The sequence below is a fragment of the Monocercomonoides exilis genome (genome assembly GCF_001643675.1).
Source record: "Monocercomonoides exilis strain PA203 chromosome Unknown scaffold3-2548433, whole genome shotgun sequence".
In the NCBI taxonomy this organism is placed as follows: Eukaryota; Preaxostyla; order Oxymonadida; family Polymastigidae; genus Monocercomonoides; species Monocercomonoides exilis.
The window spans coordinates 1,366,198-1,391,771 of NW_027150548.1; the positions used below are offsets into that span (position 1 = coordinate 1,366,198).

The 25,574-nt window shown below is 38.1% G+C and overlaps 1 protein-coding gene across 1 annotated transcript; it reads right to left on the minus strand.

Annotated features, from left to right (window-relative positions):
- Nucleotides 1-63: 63 nt before the first annotated feature.
- Nucleotides 64-25,076, minus strand: MONOS_5407 (uncharacterized protein; the record flags this gene model as incomplete). The annotated part of the gene is made up of 2 exons (XM_067875551.1): nucleotides 64-15,409; nucleotides 15,635-25,076. 2 exons carry the CDS (start codon nucleotides 25,074-25,076, stop codon nucleotides 891-893), a joined length of 23,961 nt encoding a protein of 7,986 aa, XP_067735293.1. The 3' UTR covers nucleotides 64-890.
- Between the last annotated feature and the right edge of the window lie 498 nt (nucleotides 25,077-25,574).

Genomic DNA, 25,574 nt, shown 5'->3' on the forward strand with positions numbered 1-25,574 from the left:
TTTCTTTTTATAGCTGTATTTTAAGAAACATTATTGTGTCAAAAAAAAAAAAAAAATTCAAAATCAAACATTAAAGGCAGACTGTTATTTGAAACAAAAATGAATGTGAAACATCAAAACATTTTAAAAATTGTACTTCTCTCTGTCTTTCGACTAAAACTTTTCAAACAATAACAAGAATTATAATGAAAACGTTATTAACAATAAAGATGCAGCAATGCCAAGAGAAAATGAAAAGTTCTAAGATACATATGAAAAATGTCAGAAAGGAGATAAATCAAAAAAATTCTAAATATGTAGAATACAAGATTGAAAAGTTCGATAGCTTATAAGAAAGAATTGTATCTAAATAAATTGTAAATAAACAAAAACATAAAATTTGATTCAATAACTTGAATTTTTTTATAAAAAAACATTTCCCAACATAATGTGAGAAAACAATGAATCGAAATAAATCTTCGGATAAATAAAAAATTACATAGGGCAGGGTAAAAAAATTTAAAAAAAATATTTTGACCAAAACATAATTAGACTTATAAAAGAATCAATAATAAAGAATTGAGAAAGCAGAAAATAAATAATTGAGAAAGATTGAAAATTAAGAACAACTTGTACATAACACTGTATGAATAATAAAAATTTATTAAAAGACAATCAAAACTCCGTTTATCATCAAAAATAAAAACTTGAAAAAAATCAAAAATGAAAGCAATAATATCGGCCAACAAGTAAAATCGTTTCAACAAAACATACAACTGTATTCTTTGATCCAAAATATAATTATACAATGTTTCACTTTTTAATTTGTAAAACATATAAAAAAATATGTAATTAAGCACATAGTAAAACGACAAACACTTTTTAAAACCTCATATTTGATTTGAGCTTATTTACTTCATTTCTTCTTCAAAATAATCATCAAAGTAACCGACGCTCAAGCGATCCTTTCCTCCTTCAAATACCTTCTCAGTTTCCTCAACTACCTGATTTTCTTTCTTCTTTCTCTTTCTCTTCTCCTTCTTCTCTTTCTTCGTTTTAACCTTTTTCTTCGAGGGTTGTTCTGTGTCAAGTACTGTTAAGTTCCCTACTTCTTCAAAGTCTTTTGATGCTTCCTTCTCTCTTTTCGCAAAAGCATCACCTAAAAACAAGTTCTGTTCATTATTAGCTCCTTTTTCTGATGCTGCTTTATTGAAAATCTCTTCTTCTTCACTGATAATGAACTCGTTGCTCATCAATCCCAAGCTTCTATCTGACCCTCTTTCTTCTCCTTCTTCTTCAACTCCGCCAAAAACCTCTTTGTCGAGTTGATTTTCTGTTGCTTTTTCAAGTTCGTCCAGTTCCCTAAGCTCCTCCTCTCCAAATTCCAGATCTCCATTCAAGAAGAATTCATCAATTATGTCTTGTAGCGCAACATCTTCCTCAGACTTTTGTTGTTTCTTTTTGTTGCTTGATTTCATCTTTTTATCTTTTTTATCTTTCTTTTCTTTCTTTTCTTTTTTATCTTTCTTGTCTTTCTTGTCTTTCTTTCTCTTCCTCTTCTTTTCTCCATCTTCTGAAATTGCCTGTGAATTCAATGCCATTCCCCTTAACAATTCATCTTCATTATCTTCACCACTCTTTCCAAACACATTCATGTCACCAGAAGCGATATCTTGAGATTCACGATAAGATGTTGTCGCACCCTTGCCATTCATTGAAGTGACAGTTGTTATCATCTTTTCATCCAGAAGTTCAGGCGTCTTTGGCGAAGCATTTGGATCACGTTGCGACAATTTTGAAGTAGAAGTCGTTGAATAAGCAGATAAATCAGATGGAGATAAGATCGAATTAGAAACAGTAGTTGAATCAACGCTCTTTCCGAGAATCGTATCAAAGTCATCCAAATCAACGCAAAACATCTCTTTGCTCTGTTTGCTGTTGTCTTCCTCTCCTTCTATTTCATCCAGACCGGATGAATTTGAAGCAGAAGAAGAATTTGTCATTGATAAAGTATTCATCGATGCCATATTATTGTCAGCTGCTGAATTATGGAAAGCTTTTGAAAGTTTGTTTCCACGTTTTGTTTTCCTTCCTTTTGATTTCTGAGTTGATTTATATGAATCAGCAGCATTTGATTCTCTATCTTTATTTCCTGAAGTCTGTGAGGCTGTAAATGTCGAAGTAGATAAAATATCAGCAAAGAGATCCGAATGCATTGAATCTGAAGAGTGATTGAGCATATTTGACTGCTGTGTAATGTCGCTTCCTCTTTCTTGTTCTGTCAGATCATCAAACATGTCACTGCCACGACTTTCATTGAGCAATGCAGGTGTTTGTACAAGTGTGAGTGTTTCATCTTCGTCAAATGATGGTTCAGAATTGGATGAAATTGATCTATTGAATGAGCGTCTGATATCTTCTCTTTCTTCGTCTGCATCTGGACTGTTCGCTAGAGGATTGATAGTGAAAGAACGCTTTCTAGAATTATTAATTGTACTATTGCTTTCAAAAAACTTGTTAGTTGACTTCAACGAAGAGATCTTGCGAACACTGTATTCTTTTGATGCAGAAGGAGCATTCATCAACCCAGATGAAGGATTTAACGAGAGCAACGAAGCAGTCGAGGAAGTACAAGAGCTGTTTGGACTGCTCTTCTTCACTGGAAGCAGTTGGTCTGTGCTGCTAGTGAAATCATTTGAATCAATTCCATTCACAGACGATCCATTAGTTACTTCGTCAACCACTTTGACTGGGAGTGTTTCTGAGGAAAGAGTCAAGTTGCAGCTTGCAGCTTTAAAGTCAGCATCGCTTTCATCCAAAGTCATTTCTTTCTCCATTTCGTCCTCAGAAGAAATACTGTCAGGTGCTTCGTCTTGTTTGTGCTGCGAATTCTTTTTCTTCTTCTTCGATGTCACAATGACAATTACCACAACAACAGAAACCACTCCAACCACAATCAATATGACCCACCAGGGGAATGCTCTTGACTGTGTCTTTTGCTCATTGACGTTGCGGTTTCCATCATCAGGAGGCATCACAGGATCAGGTTCTGGCTCAGGTTCAATCACAGGCGGATCAGGAAGTGGAGGCGTGTTTCGTGTGTTCATATAAAAAGCAGTTGTTCGAAGAACGGTTCCAGAGGGATTCCAAAAACGAAGACATACATAAACATCTTCAACTTGCTTCACCTCTTCATCTTCTTCAACTCTATTATTGATTAAATGTCTCTTGTTCTTTGCGTGTTGTTTCTGCTTCTCTTTTTCCGCTTCCTCCTTTTCTTGCTCTTCTTTCTTTTTCTTTTCCTCTTCATCCTTCCTCTTCTTTTCTTCCTCTTCTTCCTCATCTCCCAACACGAGATCAGCATTCAGTACAACTTTAACAGTTGTCGGATCAACAAACTGCGCCACAGCCACATCTGTTGTTCTGTTCAAGCTTCCATCTTTCAAAATATAGCGCATTTCAGCAGTCACATTGCAAGGAAGAAGTGAAGTTCCTGTGAATGTTACAGTGATGGGCTCTCTTTCTTCAGTTGAGTCAGTATTCAAAATCTTTGATTTTTCAGTTGTTATCTGTTTTCTATGATTGCGACTTCTTTTGAAGTACGCAGATTTTTGTGCATCAGTCGAATCTCCTTCAATTTCTGTCGTTTGGTCCTCTTCTTCTTTAACTTCTTCTTCCTGCTCTTCTTCGATAGGCGTGTCTTCAGGTTTATCAGGCGCAATTTCTGGTTGGTCAGAACGTGTCATCTTTGAGACAGAAGGATGAAAGAGAAATCCTTTTGTGATCGAAGCATCATTATGCAGAGTACAAGAAGCAGAAAGAATCCATAAATGTTCCATTTCCTTTACTTGCTCTTCTTCTTCTTCTTTGCTTTCTTCGCCCCCTTCTGTTGTTCCTTCTGCCTCTCCGCTAACTCGAGAAAGAACAAACGGATAATTCTGATTATTAAAAGCAGATTGAGCTTCTGGAGGACTTGGCTTGATTGATGAAAGAATATCTAAATCAGCATTTCCATCGCAAATGATATCTTTTCGTGCTTTTGGATACATTTTGCTTTCAATCCCATTTGACTCGAATACAACATCCTTTATAACAACATTTCCGCCTGTTACGCTAAATGCTCCGGACTCGCAATTACTTAACTGAGAGGCGGAAATATCGCATGAACTGTTAACAACACGAAGAATCGAGCCTTTCCAATCACAGAGAGCGTATATATCTTCTTCTGCCTCTAATTCAACACTTAATAATGCGTTCTTTGAAATAAGTCCTTTATTATATCCATCGATGAGTTGCTCATTCGATTCCATTGAATGCTTTTGAATTGTTAATGCTTCATCCGAAGAAGTTGTTGCATTTCTGATTTCTCCATTGAACACACAATCACTCACTGCTAGAACAGCATTCTCAACATTAAGTGCACATCCCAAAGATGATTCAGACACGCATTTTTCCACAATAATTCTCGTAAGTGACGCCTTTCCATGATTTACAGACAAAACACATGGACCGCTTCTTTCCTGGGTCAATCCCACAAAAATTGAATCTTCCAATTTCAGTGAAAAGTCTTCTTTTGGATGTGCATTCTTCATTGAAATAACTGCTCCATTTGAAAAAGAAATACCCGACACATTCAGCTTTTTCAATGAAAAGAGTGCACCTTCTTCCAATGAAAATATAGGAGCATTGAATTCGAAGTTAGTTAGTTGCATGTCTTCAACATCTAATCGACCTCCAGAAATCAGAATAAGTGAGAAGGAGAACCGATATCTATGAAGATCATTACAGGTAAATGAAGATGAAGTCAATGTCGAATCAAACGGATCAATGAATGAGTCTTCATGAAGTATTTCGCATTCAGAGACTTTAAGAGCATCCTTTGCCACATGCAGCAAAGAAGAATGTGAAGGGAAAGAAGAAGGAATGCAGAAAATGCAATTATCGATTTCAACGCTCGATTGAACTGTAATCGGAGCTTTTCTGATTCCATTCGCTGGAGAATCAATGAATCGAATAATTCCTTTCTTTTCAGAAGAATGTTGAGAAGCTGTTGATGGAATTTCGCTGTCAACAGCTTTTCCGTCAATCAAAAACAATCGAGAAATAACGCTTTCACCTTTGAAATAGCAGCTTTTGTCAATTGACACTTGCATTTTCGATGGATCCCTTTCAATTGCGTAGTTTAGTGAGTTGCAGGTATAATTCCAGAATCCGCAAGCAGACACATCCAATCCTTCAGTTGACGTGTGGATCCAGTTGCTCAGCTCAAGCAAATAGTAACCAAGAGGAATCGCAATGGTGCTGTTGTGCTCGTCAAATCCTTCAAGTTCGTGTACATTCCATCCGTCAAACACTTTGAAGAAAGTGAGTGTGCTGTAAGTTATTTCCTTTGGTAAATAAAGTCCGTCCACAAACACATTCAAGCCCAGTTCAGCCGAGCTTGATGTGAAGTTCAAATCTCTCAAACAGAACGAAGCATCCAAATTCTGCGTGTATATTCCAATGCTTCCTCCTTTTCCCTTTGATCCTGGCTCAGAAGGAGCGGAGCAGTCGTTAAAAGCACAATTGAATACTTCAATGACTGCAAGATAATTCATCTCAATAAACAAAGCTCCTCCACTCAATCCTTCCTGATTGTTGTTTCTGTACCGGCTTTGATCTTTCTGATTGTTTTTGATCGTATTTGAAAGAGCATCATTTGATTTCTTCGAATTCGACGTTGAAGTTTTCGAAATATGGCAGTCAGTGAATGAGCAATTCTCAATTCTCGATATCAGCTGAGAGTCTGTCTCTCCTCTGTGTTCAATGCAGCTTCCATCTCCATTTTGCTTGCTGATTGCTGTGAAAACGCATGAAGATATTGTTGCATTCTTCACGGAACTGAAGCAAATTACAGAAGAAGATGTTGAGCTGATCTGCTCAAACTTTGAATTCTTGATGACTGTTGTAGTTTTACATCCAAATTGCATCAAAGGCGAAGAAGAAGTTGATGAAATAGAAGAAACAGCAAGATTTGTCATCGAAACAACTGTTTCTTGACCCTGCGAAGAGATGAAACAAGAGTTTGTGAGAAGAATATTTTCGACATTTGCAGAACTCTGACCGATTGCCATAGGTTCCACTATAAAATCAGTCACAGAGACTGTTCCGTAAGTAGCATCAAGGAAGCTGAAAGTGATTCTGTTGGAAGATGGAGGAATCAACGAAGATCGCTGGATTGTCAGTGTTCCTTTTCTGTTATTCATCAAAGTTGAATGACGATTAAGCACTTCAGGAACAACAAAATGAATATCGGTGATTGATGCTATGTTATGATTTTCGATTATTCCTTTCATGTTTGAATTTGGCACTGTTTGAGTTATAAAGCATTTGCAGTTGCTTTCGTTTCCTTTCAGAATGAAAGAATCGAAAGAAACATTGAACTCATTCACCAGAGTGAATGATGAATTAACTGTAACATTCTTATCTTTAACCGACGTCTGTCTCCAAACAGCCCAATGCAGAGTTTTGCAATGATATTCATCAAATCCGCAAGCAGTTGTATCGACTCCATCGCTTGATACATAAACAGTTTTGTGCTGGTCGAGATTATAATAAACCAGAGGAATAACAGTCCAGTTGTTGTGTTCATTGTATCCAGAAAGAGAAGAATGATCGAAATAGTAGCAGTCCGGTGGAATTATAGGAATAAAAGGAAGCGAAGAACGAGTTATTGTTTCATTCAATTTGTAAGAATCCACAAACATGTCTCTTCCAAATTCTGCTTTGTTTGCTGTTCGCTCATCAGACAGTGGGAAAGCAATCGGAGAAAACAGCCAATCCAAATTGCTATCTATTGCATACACATAAACAGCGCCTCCCTTTCCGGAGCTTCCTTGTGTGTTTGGAACAGCACATGATTCAAATGAAGTGTTTTTCACTTCAAATCTTGTCTGTTTTCGCAGTCTCGCGTACATTGCGCCTCCAACAGAATTCGATTCGCTCAAAAAGCAGTTGTCAATTGCGTTATTTATTATTATAATTAGTCTATTATTTACAGAACTTTCAGCTTCTTCGGGTTCATCAAAACAGAATGCAGTACCATTTCCTCCTTTGATGTTGAGGCCACCGAAATGTGAGCAGCTAACATTTAGTTTATTTGTTCTCCTTGAATACAAAACAGAAGAAGAAGAAAACGAGATTGACATTACAGAAACATTATTCAAAGCCAGTAATTCTGCTTGATCCGAAGTTAATATTGGTGTTGAACGAACATAGGAACTTGAAGTCAGCGAACGAATCGATGAAAGCACAGAATTTGTTGTACAAAGAGAAGCTCCATTTTGAATTTCAACAACTGATTTGTCTCCATCAATTGTTATTTGTTTCAGTGTTAATGAATCGAATGATGCAATAGTCGAAGAACCAGAGAGACTGAAAAGAGAAGTGAAATTCAGAATATTATCTGATAGATTGGAAAATGAATTTGACGAAGCAAATACAGTGGTTTCTGTTGCAATAAATGTGAACTTGCTAACTTCAACCTTCCCTGCTGTAACTTTCATAAATGCATTGTTAATTGTTCTGTCTTCAACAGCAACCAATGAGCATGAAGTCAAAGTGAATGAGTTACCAGAAACTGTGAAAATTGCTTCATGATTAGAAATAAGCTTCGGGACTTTTATCTTTAATTGCTTCAACGTTGTATTTGAATTGCTTTCAAACAATCCATTTTGATTGCTTTCTTCAACATTCATAATTATCATTTCTGCAATTGATGAATTAGGGGCAGTCAGAACAAACAATTCGTTTGGCACAGAAAATTCATGGCTCAATTCAAATGACCCAATTACTGTTACATTACCCTTTTGAGGATTGTTCTGTCTATGAATCGCATAATTCAATGATTCACAATGATAATCGTCAAAGCCACAAGCAGTTGTGTTGAATCCTTCCGTAGAAATATAAATGGATGTTTCCAACGGAAGCAGATAGAAGCCAAGCGGAATTGATGTCCAGCTGTTGTGCTCATCGTATCCTTCCATTGAAGAATGATCGAATCTTCTGTTTAATGGGAAAAATGGAAGACGGGAATGGATAATTGAGTGATTCAACGCTGGCGAAGTCACAAACAAGTCTCTTCCAAACTTTGCTTTATTCATAAATGAAGACGGATTTACTGGAAAAGTTGGAGTTTCAATTATCCAATCAGCTTCAGAATCTGTTAAGAATAGCAGAATCGCACCACCACAACCATTTGCAGAAGCTGCATTTGAAGAAGAAGAAATAGTCGTTGATTCTTCATTCGGCACAGCGCATTCAGAAAATCTGCACCCCTTCAATTGGACAGATACAGTTCGTCCAAGTGAGGCAAAAATTGCACCTCCGCATGAGGAGTCAAAGATAGATGGAAGAGCGTCGTTGCTTTCCTCAACACTGTTTGTCTTTCGTGTATTTTTCAATGAAGACAATGCTTCTTCTCCAATCAATCTGCATCTTGTAAAAGAGCAATCACGTAAAGATATTGCTTCTCCTGAATTTGAGCTAAACTGAGAATCTTCTCCACACTCAATCCAAATCGCCGAGCCTCCTGTTTTTGTTCGTGTTGTGTCTGCAAATGTGCTGTTCGTAAGGTTAAGGAGAATGGAATGAATGCTTCGAAGAATGGAAGCGTCTTTAAAGTGTGTTGTGTTAACAACAATAGATTCGATTTCAACAGAACTGCAAGAAGAAGAAGAAATCAAAGGCGAATAATCATTCGACAATTCAGTCAAAGTGGATTTTTTGAAAAAGAGCTTTGATCTATTTGATACATCAATTGTTGCGTTATTTCCTTTAGAGACAACTGAAGTTAAGGAAAAGTTATCGAGAACGGCAGATGCTGTCATTCCGTTGATGGTTAACAGTGAAGTTGAAGATAGAATAGTTTGTTGAGCAGCATCATTTGTTTGGGCTGCAGATGCTAACATTGATGAAGATGAATTTGTCTTAATCCAATTGGGTGTATTTTGTACAAAGACGCAAGGAGCAATATCAAATGCCTCAACATTCAGCTGTCCTCCTTCCACGTAAAACATAGGGTATTTCAGCGTGTGTGAAATCTCAGTTGGAATAAGAGAACAACAAGCAACATTAACAGTTCCGCTAATCTGTCGCAAAAATGATGAGTGCCTTTCAATTGTTTCAGGCAAGCAGAAATCAATTTTATTAAATAAAGTATTTGTATTGCTGTTCTCAAACACGCCAGTGAAATCTTCGTTGTTTTGTAAATCACGAACAACAAACTGAGCGTGTCTTTCTTCTTTGCTGGAAATAATCGAAAGATTATAAAATAAATTAGTTCCAGTCCACAAATCACCAACTCTAAACTGATTCATCAAATACATCGTATCATTTATTGTTACGTGTTTTATGTCGCTCCGCTGTCTCCAAACGGTCCAGGGCAAAGAATAGCAGTGATATTCATCATATCCGCATGCAGTTGTATCATTTCCGTATGTTGACACATATTGAGTCTGGTGTTGATTGAGCAAATAATATGTTAGCGGAATATTATATGTTGCATTATGTTCATTGAACCCTTCCATCTCTGAATGATCAAAGTAATAGCTCTGAGGATATACTGGACTTACAAAAGGAAGAGAAGCATTTGTAATCGTTTGGTTCAAAAACGGAGATGACACAAAAATATTTCGCCCAAGTGTGGCTTGATTTGCGTTTGCTTCAGATTTTGCTGGGAAAGAAGGTGTCGAAATCATCCAAGAAGCAAGCTGATGATGGAAATGAAGCGAAATAGCACCTCCAAGACCAATTTTTGCATTTGAAGAAACTGGATACGTTTGAGAAAAAGGAGCAGAGCACGACACAAATGAGCAGTTTGAGCATTCCCAACGCGATCCTTTTTTAAACTCAGCATAAATTGCTCCTCCTTTTGTATTTGTCTCAGTGACACTGCATTTGTCAAATGAAACATTGCCGATTTTGATTGTTTTCCCATTGTTTTCTTCGTCTGTTCCCTCATAAAATCGCATTGCTGCTCCACATCCGCTTTCCGATGTAATGTTTCTGACTTCTGAATCTCTAAATGTCAACGAAGCTGAATTATTTGATTTCATCAGAGAGGCTGAATTCAAAGTTATATCCTCCATTTTCACTTCATTCACTTCTGAACGAGCAGATTCTGCGGAATACAAAATTGACGCTTTATTAAGAGACAATTTATTGAATGTCGAATTCTTCAGTGTTAAGTTTGCTGAGTTTCTTGAACTTATCAATGGAATTTGTCCGTTGATGTTTCCATTGCTGAACATGATTTTGGATAAATCAACAATGGAAGTTTGTCCCTCAACAATTAGCAAAGAGGTGTTCTCAAAGGTTATGTTGTGAAGGTCATTTGCTTCATTAGAGTGTGCATTCATTTGTAGATTATAATTATAAGTTGATGCCAACGACTGAAGTTGCGGAGCAAACATTGTTGGATTCATTTGGAAATCTGACACATTCATTTTCCCTCCAGTTACAACCATTATTGGATATGTGACAGTTCCCGATATGTCCATTGGGACAAGAGAACAATGTTCTATCGAAATATTCCCATTTGTTTGATAAACAAGTGATTTATAATCTTCCAATGTGCTTGGAACGCAAAAGTCAATCAAAGCATAATTCAATATCTTTGCATTTTGAATAAAACCTTGATTAGTCCGTCTTGTTCCTTTAACAACAACAAACTGCGCATTCACCGAAGTGTCGTTTGCTGTAATCAAAAGAGAATTTGTGGAAACTGAAAACTCTTCCGTCAGCTCCATTGTATAGTTCACTGTCACAAATGCCTCCGTCTTCTGTTGTCTGTTCAGTGCATACGGAAGCGAATGGCAATGATACATCGTGAACCCACAAGCAGTGGTGTCGTATCCAACAGATGATACGTAAATCGAAGCATGCTGCCGAAGGAGATAAAATCCAATTGGAATGGATGTCCAGTCATCGTGCTCGTCGTATCCTCTAAGCGAGCTCTGATCAAAGTAATAGCATTCATCATAGTTGACGTTGTCAAAGAATGGCAAACAAGATGCCTGAACTGAGTGAGTCAAATTAGCAGAAGATATGAAAAAGTCCCGGCCAATCTGCGCATTGTTCATATTAGCTTCTCCAATTGAGCTCCAAGTGGGGTTGTTAATTCGCCAATTGGCTGATGCATCAACCAAATAAAAATAAATGGCTCCTCCACGCGTTGGAGCATTTGTGTTCTCAGGTGATGTTGAAGAAATAGATGCTTCTCCAAAAAGCGAACTTCCTGCAACGCAATTTGAGAACGAACAGCTATCAATATCAACATCCATCATATTTGTTGGAGTAATCATGATGGCTCCTCCGGTGCAAGAACTTTCACAAACAGCACATTCGCTGAAATAGCACGATGCGATGTGCACAGCTTCGAGATTCGTATTGGAATTCCTCTTGAAAGAAGAAGGATCCATTGAAGATGCATTGGCTTTATTTGAAACTCTCTTTGAATGAGTAGAAGTACCGTCCTTAACATGAATGGTGCTTCCTCCAATTGTATCCAATTTGATGCTGCTGAACGAACAGTTCTCGACCGTCAAGGCATCATTAGTAGAAACAGAAATTGTAGATCCCGATTTCATGCCAAGAGATGATATGTTTGTATCGCTTATCGACAGGCTTTTAATATTATCTGCTTCTACAATACAATTCTCGTCGAGTGTTAGATGAGAAAAATCCGAGTTTGTAATTGAAAGTGTTGCTCCATTGTCAATCCCAAGAACGCTCGTTCTCCCTTTGCATTTGACTTGCGTAAAAGAAAATCGATCGATTGTTCCTTCGGTCGAGCTTCCTTCAACAAATAAAAATGATCCGACTCCATTATCTGAATTTGAAGCAGAAAATGAGTGTGCTGATGAAGAAGATACAAGAATTAAATTACTTGCAAATGAAATAGATTTGATAATAACTTTTCCACTTGTGGCGCTTATGAATCGACAAGATAACTCCAACAAAGGATCAGAAGGAGTAATTATGCTTCTGTTGAGTAGAAACTCGCCACTTGTAACTTTTACAACAGAAGAATGTGATTGAATAGCTTTTGGCACAATAAACTCAATGGAATCAAACAAGGCTTTTTTCGTGCTTTCAATTATTCCATCCAGCTCATTTCTTTCTCCGTTAAGCACAACAATTTGTGCATTCAGTGTTTGTGCAGATGGATCGATAAGTTTGTTCGAAATGACTTCAAGTTCTTTTCCTGTCAGTTTTATCTCTTCCTCCAGAAGCACTCTTTCCATTATTGCCACTTCCTCTTTCGTTGTTGGTTTGTTCTGGCGATACAAAGCATAATGCAAACTTTCGCACTGATAATCAGTAAATCCACATGCAGTTGAGTTGACACCTGTCTCCTTAATGCATATATGTTGGTGAAGAGGGAGGATATAAAATGGTAGCGGAATTGCTTTCCAGCTGTTAAATTCGTTGTATCCTTGATAGAGCGAGTGATCAAATGTATATTCAGAAGCAGAAATAAATGGAAGTCTTGTAGCTGTTATTGACTCATTCAGTTTGTACGATGAAACAAATAGATTCAAGCCGAGTGTCGCTTTATTAGTTTCAAATTCTGGTGTACTGATGCACCAATCAATAAGAGGATCATCGAGATATAAAAAGATGGCACCTCCCTTCCCGTTTTCAGATTGTAACGTTGGGCAAGTACAATCAATGAAGCTGCAGCCACTAATCAACAATTGTTGGGAACTTGAAGTCTGTGGATTCGGCTTTAAAATCATCTGAAGCGCTCCTCCATCAGAAGAAGCAGCTGTTGAAGCACAAGCATCAAAAGTGCAGTTTCTAAAGGAAAAAATGGCTTCAACAGTATTTCTTGTTGGAGTGTGGCGATACAACTGTTGATGTGGTGTATATGATTCAATTGTCTTTACAATGCTATCATCTCCAATTTTCACGCAACTTCCTCCTTTCTGCTGCGTTGTAATTGAGTGGAAGATTGTATCCACAACGGTTACGTTATTAGCATCGTTTCCTCGAATAAGAGAAGACTTGACCATTTGAGACGATTCAAATTCATCTCTGTTCAAAGTGAGTGATGCTCCGCCAATGACTTCGACCAGAGAACTGCTGTCGCCGTGCTCTGTGTTGTGGACTTGCATATTTCTCAATTCTGCTTGGGCAGAAGTTCCACTAACTTTGATAAATGACCCGTTATTAAAGAGGTACTTCGGCGTAATTTCATTGAATTTGCGCAAAGAGGAGAACGAAGTGCTTGAATGAACAGGAGTACCAATAAAGCAGTCATCCAAAATCAGTGAACCTCTTGTTTCTGCGATGAAAATGAAACTCAATCCTTCGCCTGGAGTTTGATAAGTTAGACCGCATCTGACAAATACATGAATCTGGTCATCAAGGTGAATGATGGAACTTTTGGCACTGAGTAATGAAGGAACGTGAAATTCAATATCAAAATATTCACTTGGAATACTCGAAACAATAATCGCATCTTGAACAGCATTTGCAAAAAGAGAAGAAGATGTTGACGATGATGAAGGGCTCACTACAATTCTTGAAGAAACGGGAACAGAATCATCGCTTCGGTTGCTTCTTAAGCGCATTGTTCCCTCAGAAAGAACAACTTCTTCAGCTAAAGTGACTGACTCGTTGACTGTTACGTTCTTTCTCGTTGTAGATAAATAGACATTATTTTTTGTTTGCCTCCAAATTGCATAGTTGAAGGTCTTGCAGTGATAATCATAGAAGCCACAAGCCGTCACATCTTTTCCTTCATCTGAAAGGAAAATCTGCTCTTGTTGATCCATCAGATAATAACCCAGCGGTATTACTTCAGCAGAATTATGATTATCATATCCCATAAAGTCGTTTCTATCCCATACCCACTTCTTTGCCCAGTCTCCTTGTGTATAAAGCTCGTCATAGCATTTGAAGAATTGATATCTTGAACGTGTGATTGAAGCAGTGAGATTTTGCGAAGAAATGAAGATGTTCTTTCCAAAATTAGCTGCATTTCTTTCAAATTTCAAATCTGCTCCAAAAGTTACAGGAGCATCGACTGATTCCAAACACAAAAAGATTGCACCACCGCAAGTGCTTCGCTCGCTCTGAGTGGAAGAAACAGAACATTCAGCAAACGAAAGATTGCTGAATTGAAGTGTCAACGAAGAATCAACTGTTGCAAGGATTGCACCTCCTCCGTATGAAAACTGAGAATTTGGAGCAGCGACAGAGCAATTGGAAAATGAAGAATTTGCAAGAGAAACAGATCCAGTATTTCCAGGAATTGGAGGAATGCTGCTCAAATGCAGCACCGACCCATTGCAATCAGACGAATAAACAGATGTTATCTGAGAGTCGCTTATCGTCAAACGTCGAGGTGATGAAATCGAAAGGAATGAAGAATCGTGTGAAAGAATATTGTTCCAGCTGCAATTACGAATTTCAATGGAAGCATTTTCATTTGCATTGACAAAAGAACTTAATCCAGAAAACTTCACTGCTTCCATCACTGAATTAGTAATTGAAATTTGGCTTTGACTTGATGCGATTATAAACGATGCTGAATCAATCAACGTTTTTCCTTCATTATTTCCTTCTCCAAATTTCAACATAAACTTATCAAAAATGACTTTCCCATTTCGAACTGTAACAAAAGGCTTCAACATTGGTGATGAATCGTTTGTCGCAGCAGAACAATTTTCGAAGGTTACATTTGAATCAGAATGATCGATGATAAACTGTGATTGTAATGTTGTTCCATCAGACGGTACGATAAAAAGAAGCTGATGCAAATCTGAAGTGATTGAGCTGTTGTAAAAGCTTGTAACTGAATTCGCAACTGATGGGTCAAATGTAACTGAGTGTATTATCGAATCGTTTTTCCCTTTCACAGAAAGAGTTCCGGATGAAAGTGAAATAGCTTCCCTTACAATCACATCTGTATCAACTTGAAGCTTTCTTCTATCAACTCCTTGTCTTCGAAAAGCCAATGGCATGCTTTTGCACTGATACATAATAAATCCACATGAAGATACATTAATTCCCTTATCGGAAACAAAAATGAATTCTGGAAGCGTTTTCAAATAGTAAATCAATGGAACATGTGTCCAGTCGTCATGGTTGTCATAGCCAGACATCATTTGTATTTCTTCATCTGGATAAACTTGATCAGATAATATATCATTGTGGGGAACAATACATTGCTGCTTCATCGTAACAAGAAGATCTGGGCTTGAAATGAAAATATCTCGTCCAAAATCTGCCTTGTTTGTTTCGTTTTTCATGTCATTGATACTAAAGCTCACATCAGCATCAATCATATGCAGATAAATGCCTCCTCCTCTGCCAAATTCTGTGTAGCCTTTTGAGATATCAGACCCGCGTTCTGACTGGTTGTATGTTTTTGCGCTTGTAACTGGTGTTTCGCAGAAGCTAAATGTGCATTTGTTAACAGTCAGACAATCAGATGACTTTAATTTAATGAAAAGCGCTCCTCCACTTTGATGCTTTGTTGAAGAAGCATGACAATTTTTGAATGAGCAGTTTTCATATTTCAAATTGTTAATCACATTGCTTGTAGTTACATGGGAGGCTATCGTACCATTTCCCTTTGAAAGAGTCATCGAATCGAAAACCGTACTGTTAAGAACGATATCACGTGAATTGATGCTCTGAATAAACGAAGCATCTTCAGATAAGTGATGTTCGATCGTGCAAGAAACAATTTCAGCACTACCCCTGTCCTGAACAGATACGATGCAAGATTTTGTTTCAATTTGTTCTGATATTGTTGATTGGCTCAATCGCAACTTCGATTGCTCTCCAATAATTGATATTAGAGGACGTTTATATGAAAGAACATTTGAATTGGATTGGGATCCAGCCAGTGATTCAGATGAAAACCCAGCATTTGACAGGGAATAAGAGAAATCATTCAAATAAGCGCTGCCGCTGCTTACAATCATGAACGACCAGTCTTGTTCTCCAACGTTCGGCTCAAAAACTATTCGATTGAACGTGATATCTGAATTGTCCTTGACTTCAATCATAGCATTCATTGAAGGCAAAGTTGAATCCACGCAAAGTCGGAGACTGTTGAATGTCATGCTTATTAGAACCTCAATCAAGCTTGTATGAGAAGACGTCATTCTCATAATTAACTTTTCTTGTGGAGTGTTTCCAGAAATATTTGCTGTGCCGTATGTTAGTGATATCGTTTCGTTCACGTCTAAGTTCTCAATCACAGTGACATTCCGATTGCTTAATCCTTGGCGACGTAGAGCATGATTCAAGCTGCGGCAGCGATAGTTCAAGAATCCGCAAGCGCTCACATCAACACCTTTGATTGATGCAAACACAATTCCATACAAATTCCTCAGATAATACTCGATTGGTATGTGAGTCCAGTTGTCGTGCTCATCAAATCCAGCAAACAAAGGCTTGTCTCTTGCAATGTCTTCTTCTGAGTCTGTAAAATTGGGCAGATTAACGCGCTTCACAGAGATTGGTAGCGAAGCACTATCGACAAACAGGTTACGTCCATAATCAGCATCATTGCCCGTCATTGCTTCTCTCCTCATTTGCACAACCCAGTCTGCTTCTGTGTGATCGAGATAGAGATAGATGCCTCCTCCTTTGCCTTGAGCAGTGTAATAATCCCATGCTGGTGGATTTCGCAAAGGCGTGTCCAAATAATCCTTGAAATCTTCGTAATTCGTTTTTGGCGCTTTGCATCCAGTTATCTTTGAATCGACTATTTTCCATTGGCATTCCTGTTTCATCTGCACAAACATAGCTCCTCCGTGTGTCCTTGAATGCTTCACAGAGCAATCTGTAAAAGTGGATGAGTTGACAAATACTGAATTTATAACAGATTCAGAGTCTACAGGAGTATCTGTTCCCATCAGATGCCACAAGCATGACCCGTTCCCGCTCTCGCTGCTGATGCTTGAAAAATTCACATTCGAAACTTTGATTGAGCATCCAGCAATGCTTTTCACCAAAGATCCATCTGTAAATGAGGCTGAAGTGAGAACGCTTGACGAAAGATTGAGATTTCCGTTATTTACAACATTAATAAGATTAACAGATCCAAATTTCATTGGAGCATTTGAGTTTGCATCAATTGACGATGATGAAGAAGTCGGAGCTCCGATGTGTAAATTACTAACATCAGCTGTTCCTTTAATCACCGAAAGAAGTGAAACGAATATGCATTCAGTTTGAGTAGAAGATTGTGGCACAACATAACAATCACTGAGACTGACATAATTTTCGCTTTGTTTAATTATTGATTCTAATTTAGAATTACTTAATGATGGAGAATTGGCTGCTTTTGAAGAAGATGAAGTGATTGAAGGAAGAACAAAAGTAATAGAGTAAACTTCAAGCTCAATCTCATTCAAAATTACACAATCAACATCTGTTGTAACATCTGGTGTGAGCGATGAAGGAGTGTTTTCATTTTCTCTCAATAAACATATTCTGGAGCAATCCTCTGGCAATTGAATTGTCGATCGTTCAATAACATTCTTGTTGATCCGAATTGTAAGTGATTCATTATTTGGCAGCCTGTTTGAAGCATATGTAATATCTTTGCATGCGAAGTCCCAAAAACCGCATGCAGTCACGTCAAACCCGTTTGCATCAACATGAATAACATCTTTTATATCCAGCAAATAATATCCCAGTGGAATTGAGACAGCTGGATCGTGATTGTCAAATCCTTCCATCAAATAGCGATTCCAATTTCCTGTAGGAGAATCGGGTATCCAATCAGCAAGTCTCCCTTTGTGCTGCCTCAAAGAAACGATCAAGTCTTTGCCTGAAATAAATAAATTCTTCCCCAAATCTGCTTCATTCGACGTGAAAGTCAAGTCAGATAGAGAAAAATCAACATCTTCCTGTGGAATTAAAAGAAATATGGCTCCTCCTTTCCCCATAAATGTGCGTATGTGTGTTGCATTCCATGGCTGCTGAATGATGCTTGCATTGACTGGAGCATAGCAAGAAGTGAATGAAGAGTTCTTCAGTTCCCAGTTAAATACAGGATTCAAATTCACAAAGAGCGCACCACCATCGTTTCCTGTTCCTTTAACCGAACATCCTTCGAAAGAGCAATTATTTATGGTAAATTTGTCATTAATTGTATCTCTTAATGCTTCATGCGACAGCATCGCCACAGATCCGTTTCCGTTATTTCGACTGATGTTGAGAAACTTTGTATTCAGAAATTCAGCCACATGAGCATGAACCACTTCCACGAATGGCAAAGAAGAGAAAGACATGTGAGACACGGTTGATGAATCTATTGAAAGTGAAGATCCATCAGTGGCGTATATTTGATGGTACTGCAAGGATTCAGACAAGGAAATTGTATTAATGGCAACTTGATTCAGAAGTAAACTTCCTCCGCTCGTTGCAAAAAGAAGTCCATTTTGATTTTTAGCAATAACGCCATCCAATTTCACAGATGATAACTTCATAACAGAGTTAGCTCCGGTTGTTTGAAGCATTGGCATTGAACTCCAGCACAAAGAAGTAAAATTGTTCACATCAAGTTCAAATGAACCTCCATTGCGGCTCATTCCAAGAGAAAATGGAATTACCGAAGGATTTGAAAACTTGAGCAAAACATCTTCAAGTTTGAATATATTGCTTTCAGCTCTAACGAAAGTGGAAAATAAATTCATTTGTGTTGGGAACTGTATAACAATCTGATGCATCAATGTTTCGTTACGTACTACCAGAAGTGCGAAATTAGAGCTGCCAACTGAAGAAGCAGCATCTCTCGTAGCTGTTTGTGTTACATCTATTGTATAGAAAGCAGAGCCACCACTTCCAGTGGCAGGCGCAATCACCTCGAAATGGCGATCTTCCAAAAGGATGTATCTATCAAATTTAAAATACAAATTGTCCAGTTGTATTATTCTTTTCTCAAATGTTGTTTGATGGGTGATTGCACCAGCAACTGTTGCACAGGGAAAATCCTCATATCCACAATTTGTGAAATCATGCCCTCCATCAAATACGCCAATGTTCTCAATGAAATTATAATCACTTCTGGATCCATTAACATGAACTGTAGGTACTCTTGTACGCAAGAATATTTCTAATTCGAGTGGAACAGTTTCATTTCGGAGCTCAAAGCAAATTAATTGATCTTTAGTCTCAAAAGCATTTATCGGAGTGTTTTCTCTGCTTGCTTTGTATTTAATTGATTGAAATGAACTTTTTTCAGCAATAGACGACATGTTGAACGTATCTATAAACAGAGAATGGCCGAGCCAAGCTTGACAATTTGTAAAGTCAATATTTTGTAAATCAAATTGTATCGTGTTGGAATATGAATAAATCATCACTCCTCCCCCTCTGCCTCCAAGGTTGTTGGATCTCTTTTTGAGAGATTTTCCGTTTTGATGTGTATTGTATTTACTTCGATTTGACTCTGAAATTTCATCTTTGTTTGGACTTGCACTTCTAATATTCGGTACAGAACACTCGATAAAATTGGTGTTGCTTAGAGCAAAAATGTTGTTAGAAGTGAGCTCGGCATATATTGCACCTCCACAGCTTGCATCCTTTGAAGTTGTACATTGAACGAATGAGCAGTTATCTATTGAAAGCTGACTTTCCGAATTTTTCTGTTTCTGTTCATTCGACTTCGCCAAGCTTGATGGATTGCAGCCAGCGTTCACAACAGTCCCGTTTCCGTCTGTTTTCGAGATGTTTTTGAACGATGTCCCGTTCAGTCGAATCAAAGCTGACGCGTTTACAGAATGAATGATTGAAGCCTTTGTGAAATCCAGCTGTTCAAAATTGGAGTCTTCAAGAAAGACCGTTCCCGCATTTTTGGCATAAATTAAATCTTGAGTAGAATAAGCTGTATTGTTGCACAAAGTTGATGAAAGTCCAAAGCTTCCCCCATTTTCAGCCAGAAACAGCTTCTCAATATTTGTAAAAATACTGTTGAAATAGCAATCCTTAAAAATAACAGTCGCTCCACTTCCAACTGAATGGCCAAATGGAAATCCTTTGAATCTCCGATTGCGCCAAGAAAGATCGAATATGGATGCAGTTCCTCCAGTCGCTCTCACAAGCGAATACTCAAAATTCCACTGTTCATTTGTTTGATGCCCTTCAGAATTTGAACTGGTGTATACTTCACATTCCATTAATGTGTTGTTCACCTTTAATTCTCCGCTTTGGCATTCAAAAAATGCAGTGATTCCCTGACCAATGTTCACAGGGAGCTTAAGTGTCATGTTATGAATCAGTGACGTAACATTGTTGATAATATATGCATTCCTTAAAGTTGGAAGGTTGTTTCCCTCCAATGCAGTCACATTAATAACAGGGTTATCTGGATGCGCTGAAATGTCGTACCGAAAGACGTTCAAATCGGCTATTTGATAAAACTTAAAGTCTGGCTTCAATATCATAGCAGACGTAACAGTCCTTGGAAACCTCCAGAAAGTACTGCCGTTGATCGTCAAGCAAGGATACGCAATGTCTCCACAACCAGAAAAATCTGCACCGTTGTCTTCGCCCACGTAGACAGGCGATTTCAAGTTTCGGAAGAAAATCTCAAGTGGAATCCAGAAGCTGTAATTGTGGCTTTCATACCCTGTCATGATGGTTGTGTACAAGGGCTGAAATTCAAACAAAAAGTTTTGGTCGTTCACAAAACGCGATAGATTGTATGCATCAACATGAAAATATCGCATGAATTTGTCTGTTGTCGCTTTCAAAGGCGTAAAGGCAAGATCTTTGAATAAAAGATATTTCATTTTGTCGCTTTCATCGTTGATGTAGAATGCTCCACTCCCAAGTTCGTTTGAATTCTCAGTTAAAGTTGAGCAGTTATCAAAATTTACCCCGCTCAAGCGCAATCCGTTTGTAGCGCTAAAATAAAATGATACTGCAGAGCCGCATCGACACATGTTATCTGAGGTGCAATTAGTGAATGATGAGTTGTCGATCTTTATGTTGTAATATGCAGTTGAAGAAGATATCCCCTGTTGATTTGCAATGTGAAGTACAGAGCTGCTTTTGAAATTTCGTGTAATGTTTACAAATGATGAAGAATTCACAGAAACGCCAGTACCACCAGAAGAAAATAGCAATGCATTGTTATCAAAATTCATGTTCAAAAACGTGGAGTTGTTGATGTTCAATGCACCGTTGCGTGCTTGAAAAGGAGCTGATTCTGCAGAAGAACTTGTAGTTGGTGTTATGAAATTGAATATGCTAAGGTTGTTGAGTGTGATTGATGATGAAGATGACAAGTCTGAATATGCAAAATGTGCATTCACGTTTTTCATCTTCAGCGCAGCGCTGTATACAAAGTTATTCAAAACAAGAGATCCGCCAAATGCTCCAAATAAAGTGTAGCTAACTTCATCGTTGCTATCAATATTTATTGTGATGCTGTTGAGTGTCAGTTCTCCTTGGTGAGAAGAGAATAAATTTTGCACATTTTTCATTGTACTTTTCACGTCAAAATTAATTTCTTGAAGCGTAACATCCTTTTTCGTGTATATATAGCCATCGTATTGGCTTCTAATCGAATTACTGTCGCTGACAATCTCGAAGTGATCTTGACTTTTATTCTGCATCACAAAATATTTGCTCACATCCATCACTTCTGTCCCGTCGAACTTGAAGGAAGTCATCAGATGTGCATTGCAGCCAGCTTGCCTGAAGCGATAATAGGCAGCGCCGTAAATCGTCCTGCAGGGATAGTCCTCAAACCCGCACATTGTGAAATCATGCGCGTTCTCCCATCCAACAAGCGCAAAATCCCATCGGTCGCGCAGATAAAGCATAAGAGGAATCGGGAAAGACGTATTGCCCCGCTCATAGCCCAAGTAGCTCGTAAGGTCTCTAATGTCTGGATTAAACGCAAAAGACTGCCTGGAAACTAAAAGATACAAATCATTGCTGCTAATAAAAATTTTTGGCCCTCGAAAGGCTGCGCAATCAGCAAAAGAAATGTCGCTAAGCAAGAAATTTGAAGCATAATTATCGTAAAAGTACAATCCTCCTCCCAGTCCAGAAACCATGTTAACCTTACATGATTTGAATGATGTATTATACACCTTCAAATATGACCCACTAGTCATCTGTGAGCAAATTCCTCCTCCGTTTCCATTTGCTCTCAAACATGAGTCAAAAGAACAGCTGGAAACGTTCATGGACGATCCTATCAAAACAACAGGAGAACTGTTAATTTCTTCCGAAGACGAAAAATTTGAATTTCCGATCTCAACAATACCACCAACCCCTTGAACAATACCAACATCAAGCGTCATGCATCGATAATCTGTGAATGAGAAGTTATTAATGATAAGCTTCCCCAGTGAGTCGCAAACGAAAGCGGAAGAATTGCTGAATGTCATTCCTTGAATCTTGCAGCCAGAAGTGCATTGAAGCGTTCCGTTGGTGATTCTGAAAAGGGTAAACGATGTTGGACTTCCGTCTAAAATGACATCCGTTAATGTTAAAGTGGCATTTCCTTTGTGGAGCACAATTGCAGATGGAAAATTCATTGAAGATGGGAAACCAAGTTTTGCTTTGGAAATAGAAGTATTGACCGTTATGTTCACCAACCCTTGCTCCATTGCTTCGCTGGCGTTCAAGCCAGGAGTTGGAGTTGCAGCCGTGTTGAATGTAACAGAATAGCTGGTGTTTTTTGCAGAAAGTGCGTATTTATAATTATCCAAAGTGATTGGATCAAACACAAATAAATCAAGCATTACAATGTTTTTCACAGCGCTGTTCTGAAAGTTTTCAGTGATTGCTCGTTCGATCGTATAGCAAGGCGCAACCTCAAAACCACAGCGAATATAATTCGCAGAAATGTCAGAATGTGAGACGTATGCCGGATTTTGCTTGCCAAAGAAATAGATTATGAGCGGAATTGCAAGATTTCCTGTGTATGAATTAGTCCCATGCATATAAGTCAATTGCATGTTAATATCATTCTGGAAGTCATACGAAAAAGTGGATGTGCTTATCACATCGTACAGCTCAGGCGCTTGTACTGAAACATTCAGCGCTCGAAATGCATTGCACTGGCTGAATGACATGTTTGAAAGAGAGAAAATCGAATTGCTGGATGTTAATTTAATACCTAATCCTCCTCCCCAGTTTGAGCCAGATACTGAAGCAACAGATTTATTGAACTTTACCTGTCCTCCGCTTCCAACAGTGAATTTCCCTCCATCTGGCACGTACACATACACCGATCCTCCCCATCCGCTCAATGCTGAGCAGTTGGTAAAATTAGTGTTCATAATGTTGAGTGACTTGCCGCTTGAAATATTACCAAGAATAACTCCTCCATTACATCCTGTTCCGTTTATATTTGTAAAAGAAGAGCTTGAAATATTACAGATTGATCCCTGCTTCACTTGTATTGTTGGGTTTGTCTTTGTCACAAGTGATGTAAAAGAACAAGATGTTATTGTTGTTGAGCCTCCGGTCAATACTACTCCGCCGTTGCTGTGCTGAGATGCATCATCCGTTACAGCACAATTGTCAATGATGCTTGTTCCACTTGTAACTTTCATGATCACATCTTGCCCTCTCCACATAATGTTGAACTGCGAAAGGTTCAACTTTCCTGAACTGCTAACAGTTATCATCGTTCCGTCTGTTTTGAGTGTTGTCATTTTTCCGTGGCCGTTTAGGATAATGTTCTTATCACCATTAATATTGATATTACTTTCTATGTATTCGTCATCATCCTGTTGAATGTTGCATCTGCGAGGGGCTCCCCATCTGTCAACAGCATATTTTATTGTTCTACACTTCCAAGAAACGTTGTAACCGCAATTGCTCCAATCGGCTCCGTTTCCCCCGACTAAAAGTTTATCCGGAGGAAACGGAACATACGAATCATCAACATAGCCACCTGGCCAATTTCCAACTCTAAAAAATACATGAGGAGAATCACTGATTGAAAAGCAACTTTCCCATCTTGTTTTATCGCTCATATGATCTTGCCACACTTTGTCTACAACAACGTCGTTTGCATGAAAGACCTTCGCAGAATGGCTCAACACATTATTCACAAACCATAGATAACTTAATCTGATATCTGCAGGATGACTTGGAGATCCAATATAAAATGCTCCAATTTCGTCCTGAGCAGTGCCGTGGATTGCCTCACAGTTGGAAACAGTGATATATCCCGTTGCACTCTGAAGAGAAAATGCAGAAGCAAATCCCGTTACGGAGCCATTTCGCACACTATTAGCTGAAAAAATTGAATTCGAGCTGGCACCGATAGATTGATAGGAAGAATAATAGCCAGCATCATTACGCACGAAAGTACAATTCTGAATTAAATGTACAGAGTTATTGTGGAAAGCAACTCCAGCACCTGCATAATCAGCATGGTTCTGTGTAAAATTACTGTTCAGACATTTTTTATAACCACCTTCGCGCGCATACAGCCCTCCTCCATGACCTTTCGGTTCATCTCCATACACTGCGCAAGCATTAAACACGCAATGATCAACTAATATATTAGTATTTTTACACCAAATAGCTCCCCCTCCATTATCTCCACTTGTAGTGCATGATACAAATGCATCGTTTGAATATGTTGCACTTCCGCTAGTATGCCTCAAGTGGGTAGAATATGTAGTCTTTGCATTTATGAATGAGGAATTATGAGCCACAAATTCAATAACAGATTCTCCGCACCCCAAAATTCCTCCAGTAACTGGATTCTGCGCATCCAAAAATTGGATATTCATTAACGTTATATACCTTACGGAATATGGGCAAATACATTCATCGACTTCCGAACAAAAACACTGGTTTATAATTGGAGCTTGCTTTTGAATGAGTGGTTGAGTATCAATCGTTGAAGAAGTAATATTAATGAATGAATTATCATTTGCCCCCATTTTGTAAAAATCACCTCTTGCAATAAATGGGCCATTTTTAAGATAAAGAATGGAATCAAAGCATGAAGAGCTTATTCCAACAGTTCCATTATTTTGAAATTCCACCAAACTTGAACTAATTCTCTCTGCCCGATTATCAAATTTAAGAGAAATATTATTCATCTGAATCGTTCCGTTTGCTGTGATGAAAGGCGCGAAATTATTCGTGTGAATTGAATATATAACAGAACATAATGAAAATGAAGATAGATCATTCACAAATGCATATGAATTGTTCTCTCCAATTTCTAATAATAAAGATGAAAGCTCAATAGTTGTATTATGCAAGCGAAATACTTCTTCGCCATTGCTTGATGAAGAATGAATGACTGTCAGTCCTGTTCCTTGAATACGAACTTTTTCGTCTTGAAACTTAACAGTTGACGTATGATAAACAAATGAGTCCAGTATGTAACACGTCGAATTTGACTCATTACTATTTATTGAACTTGAATTCGTTCTTCTAAGTAAATGATGAAGATCCGCTTGAGATTGGGTAAGACTATTGTTTAATACAATAGAACTCACAGCCACAGCAAGGAAAAATATGTGATATAACATCCAATCGTGGCGCTAATTCGTAAGATACGAATTTGAAAGATAACCAAATTATTGAATAAA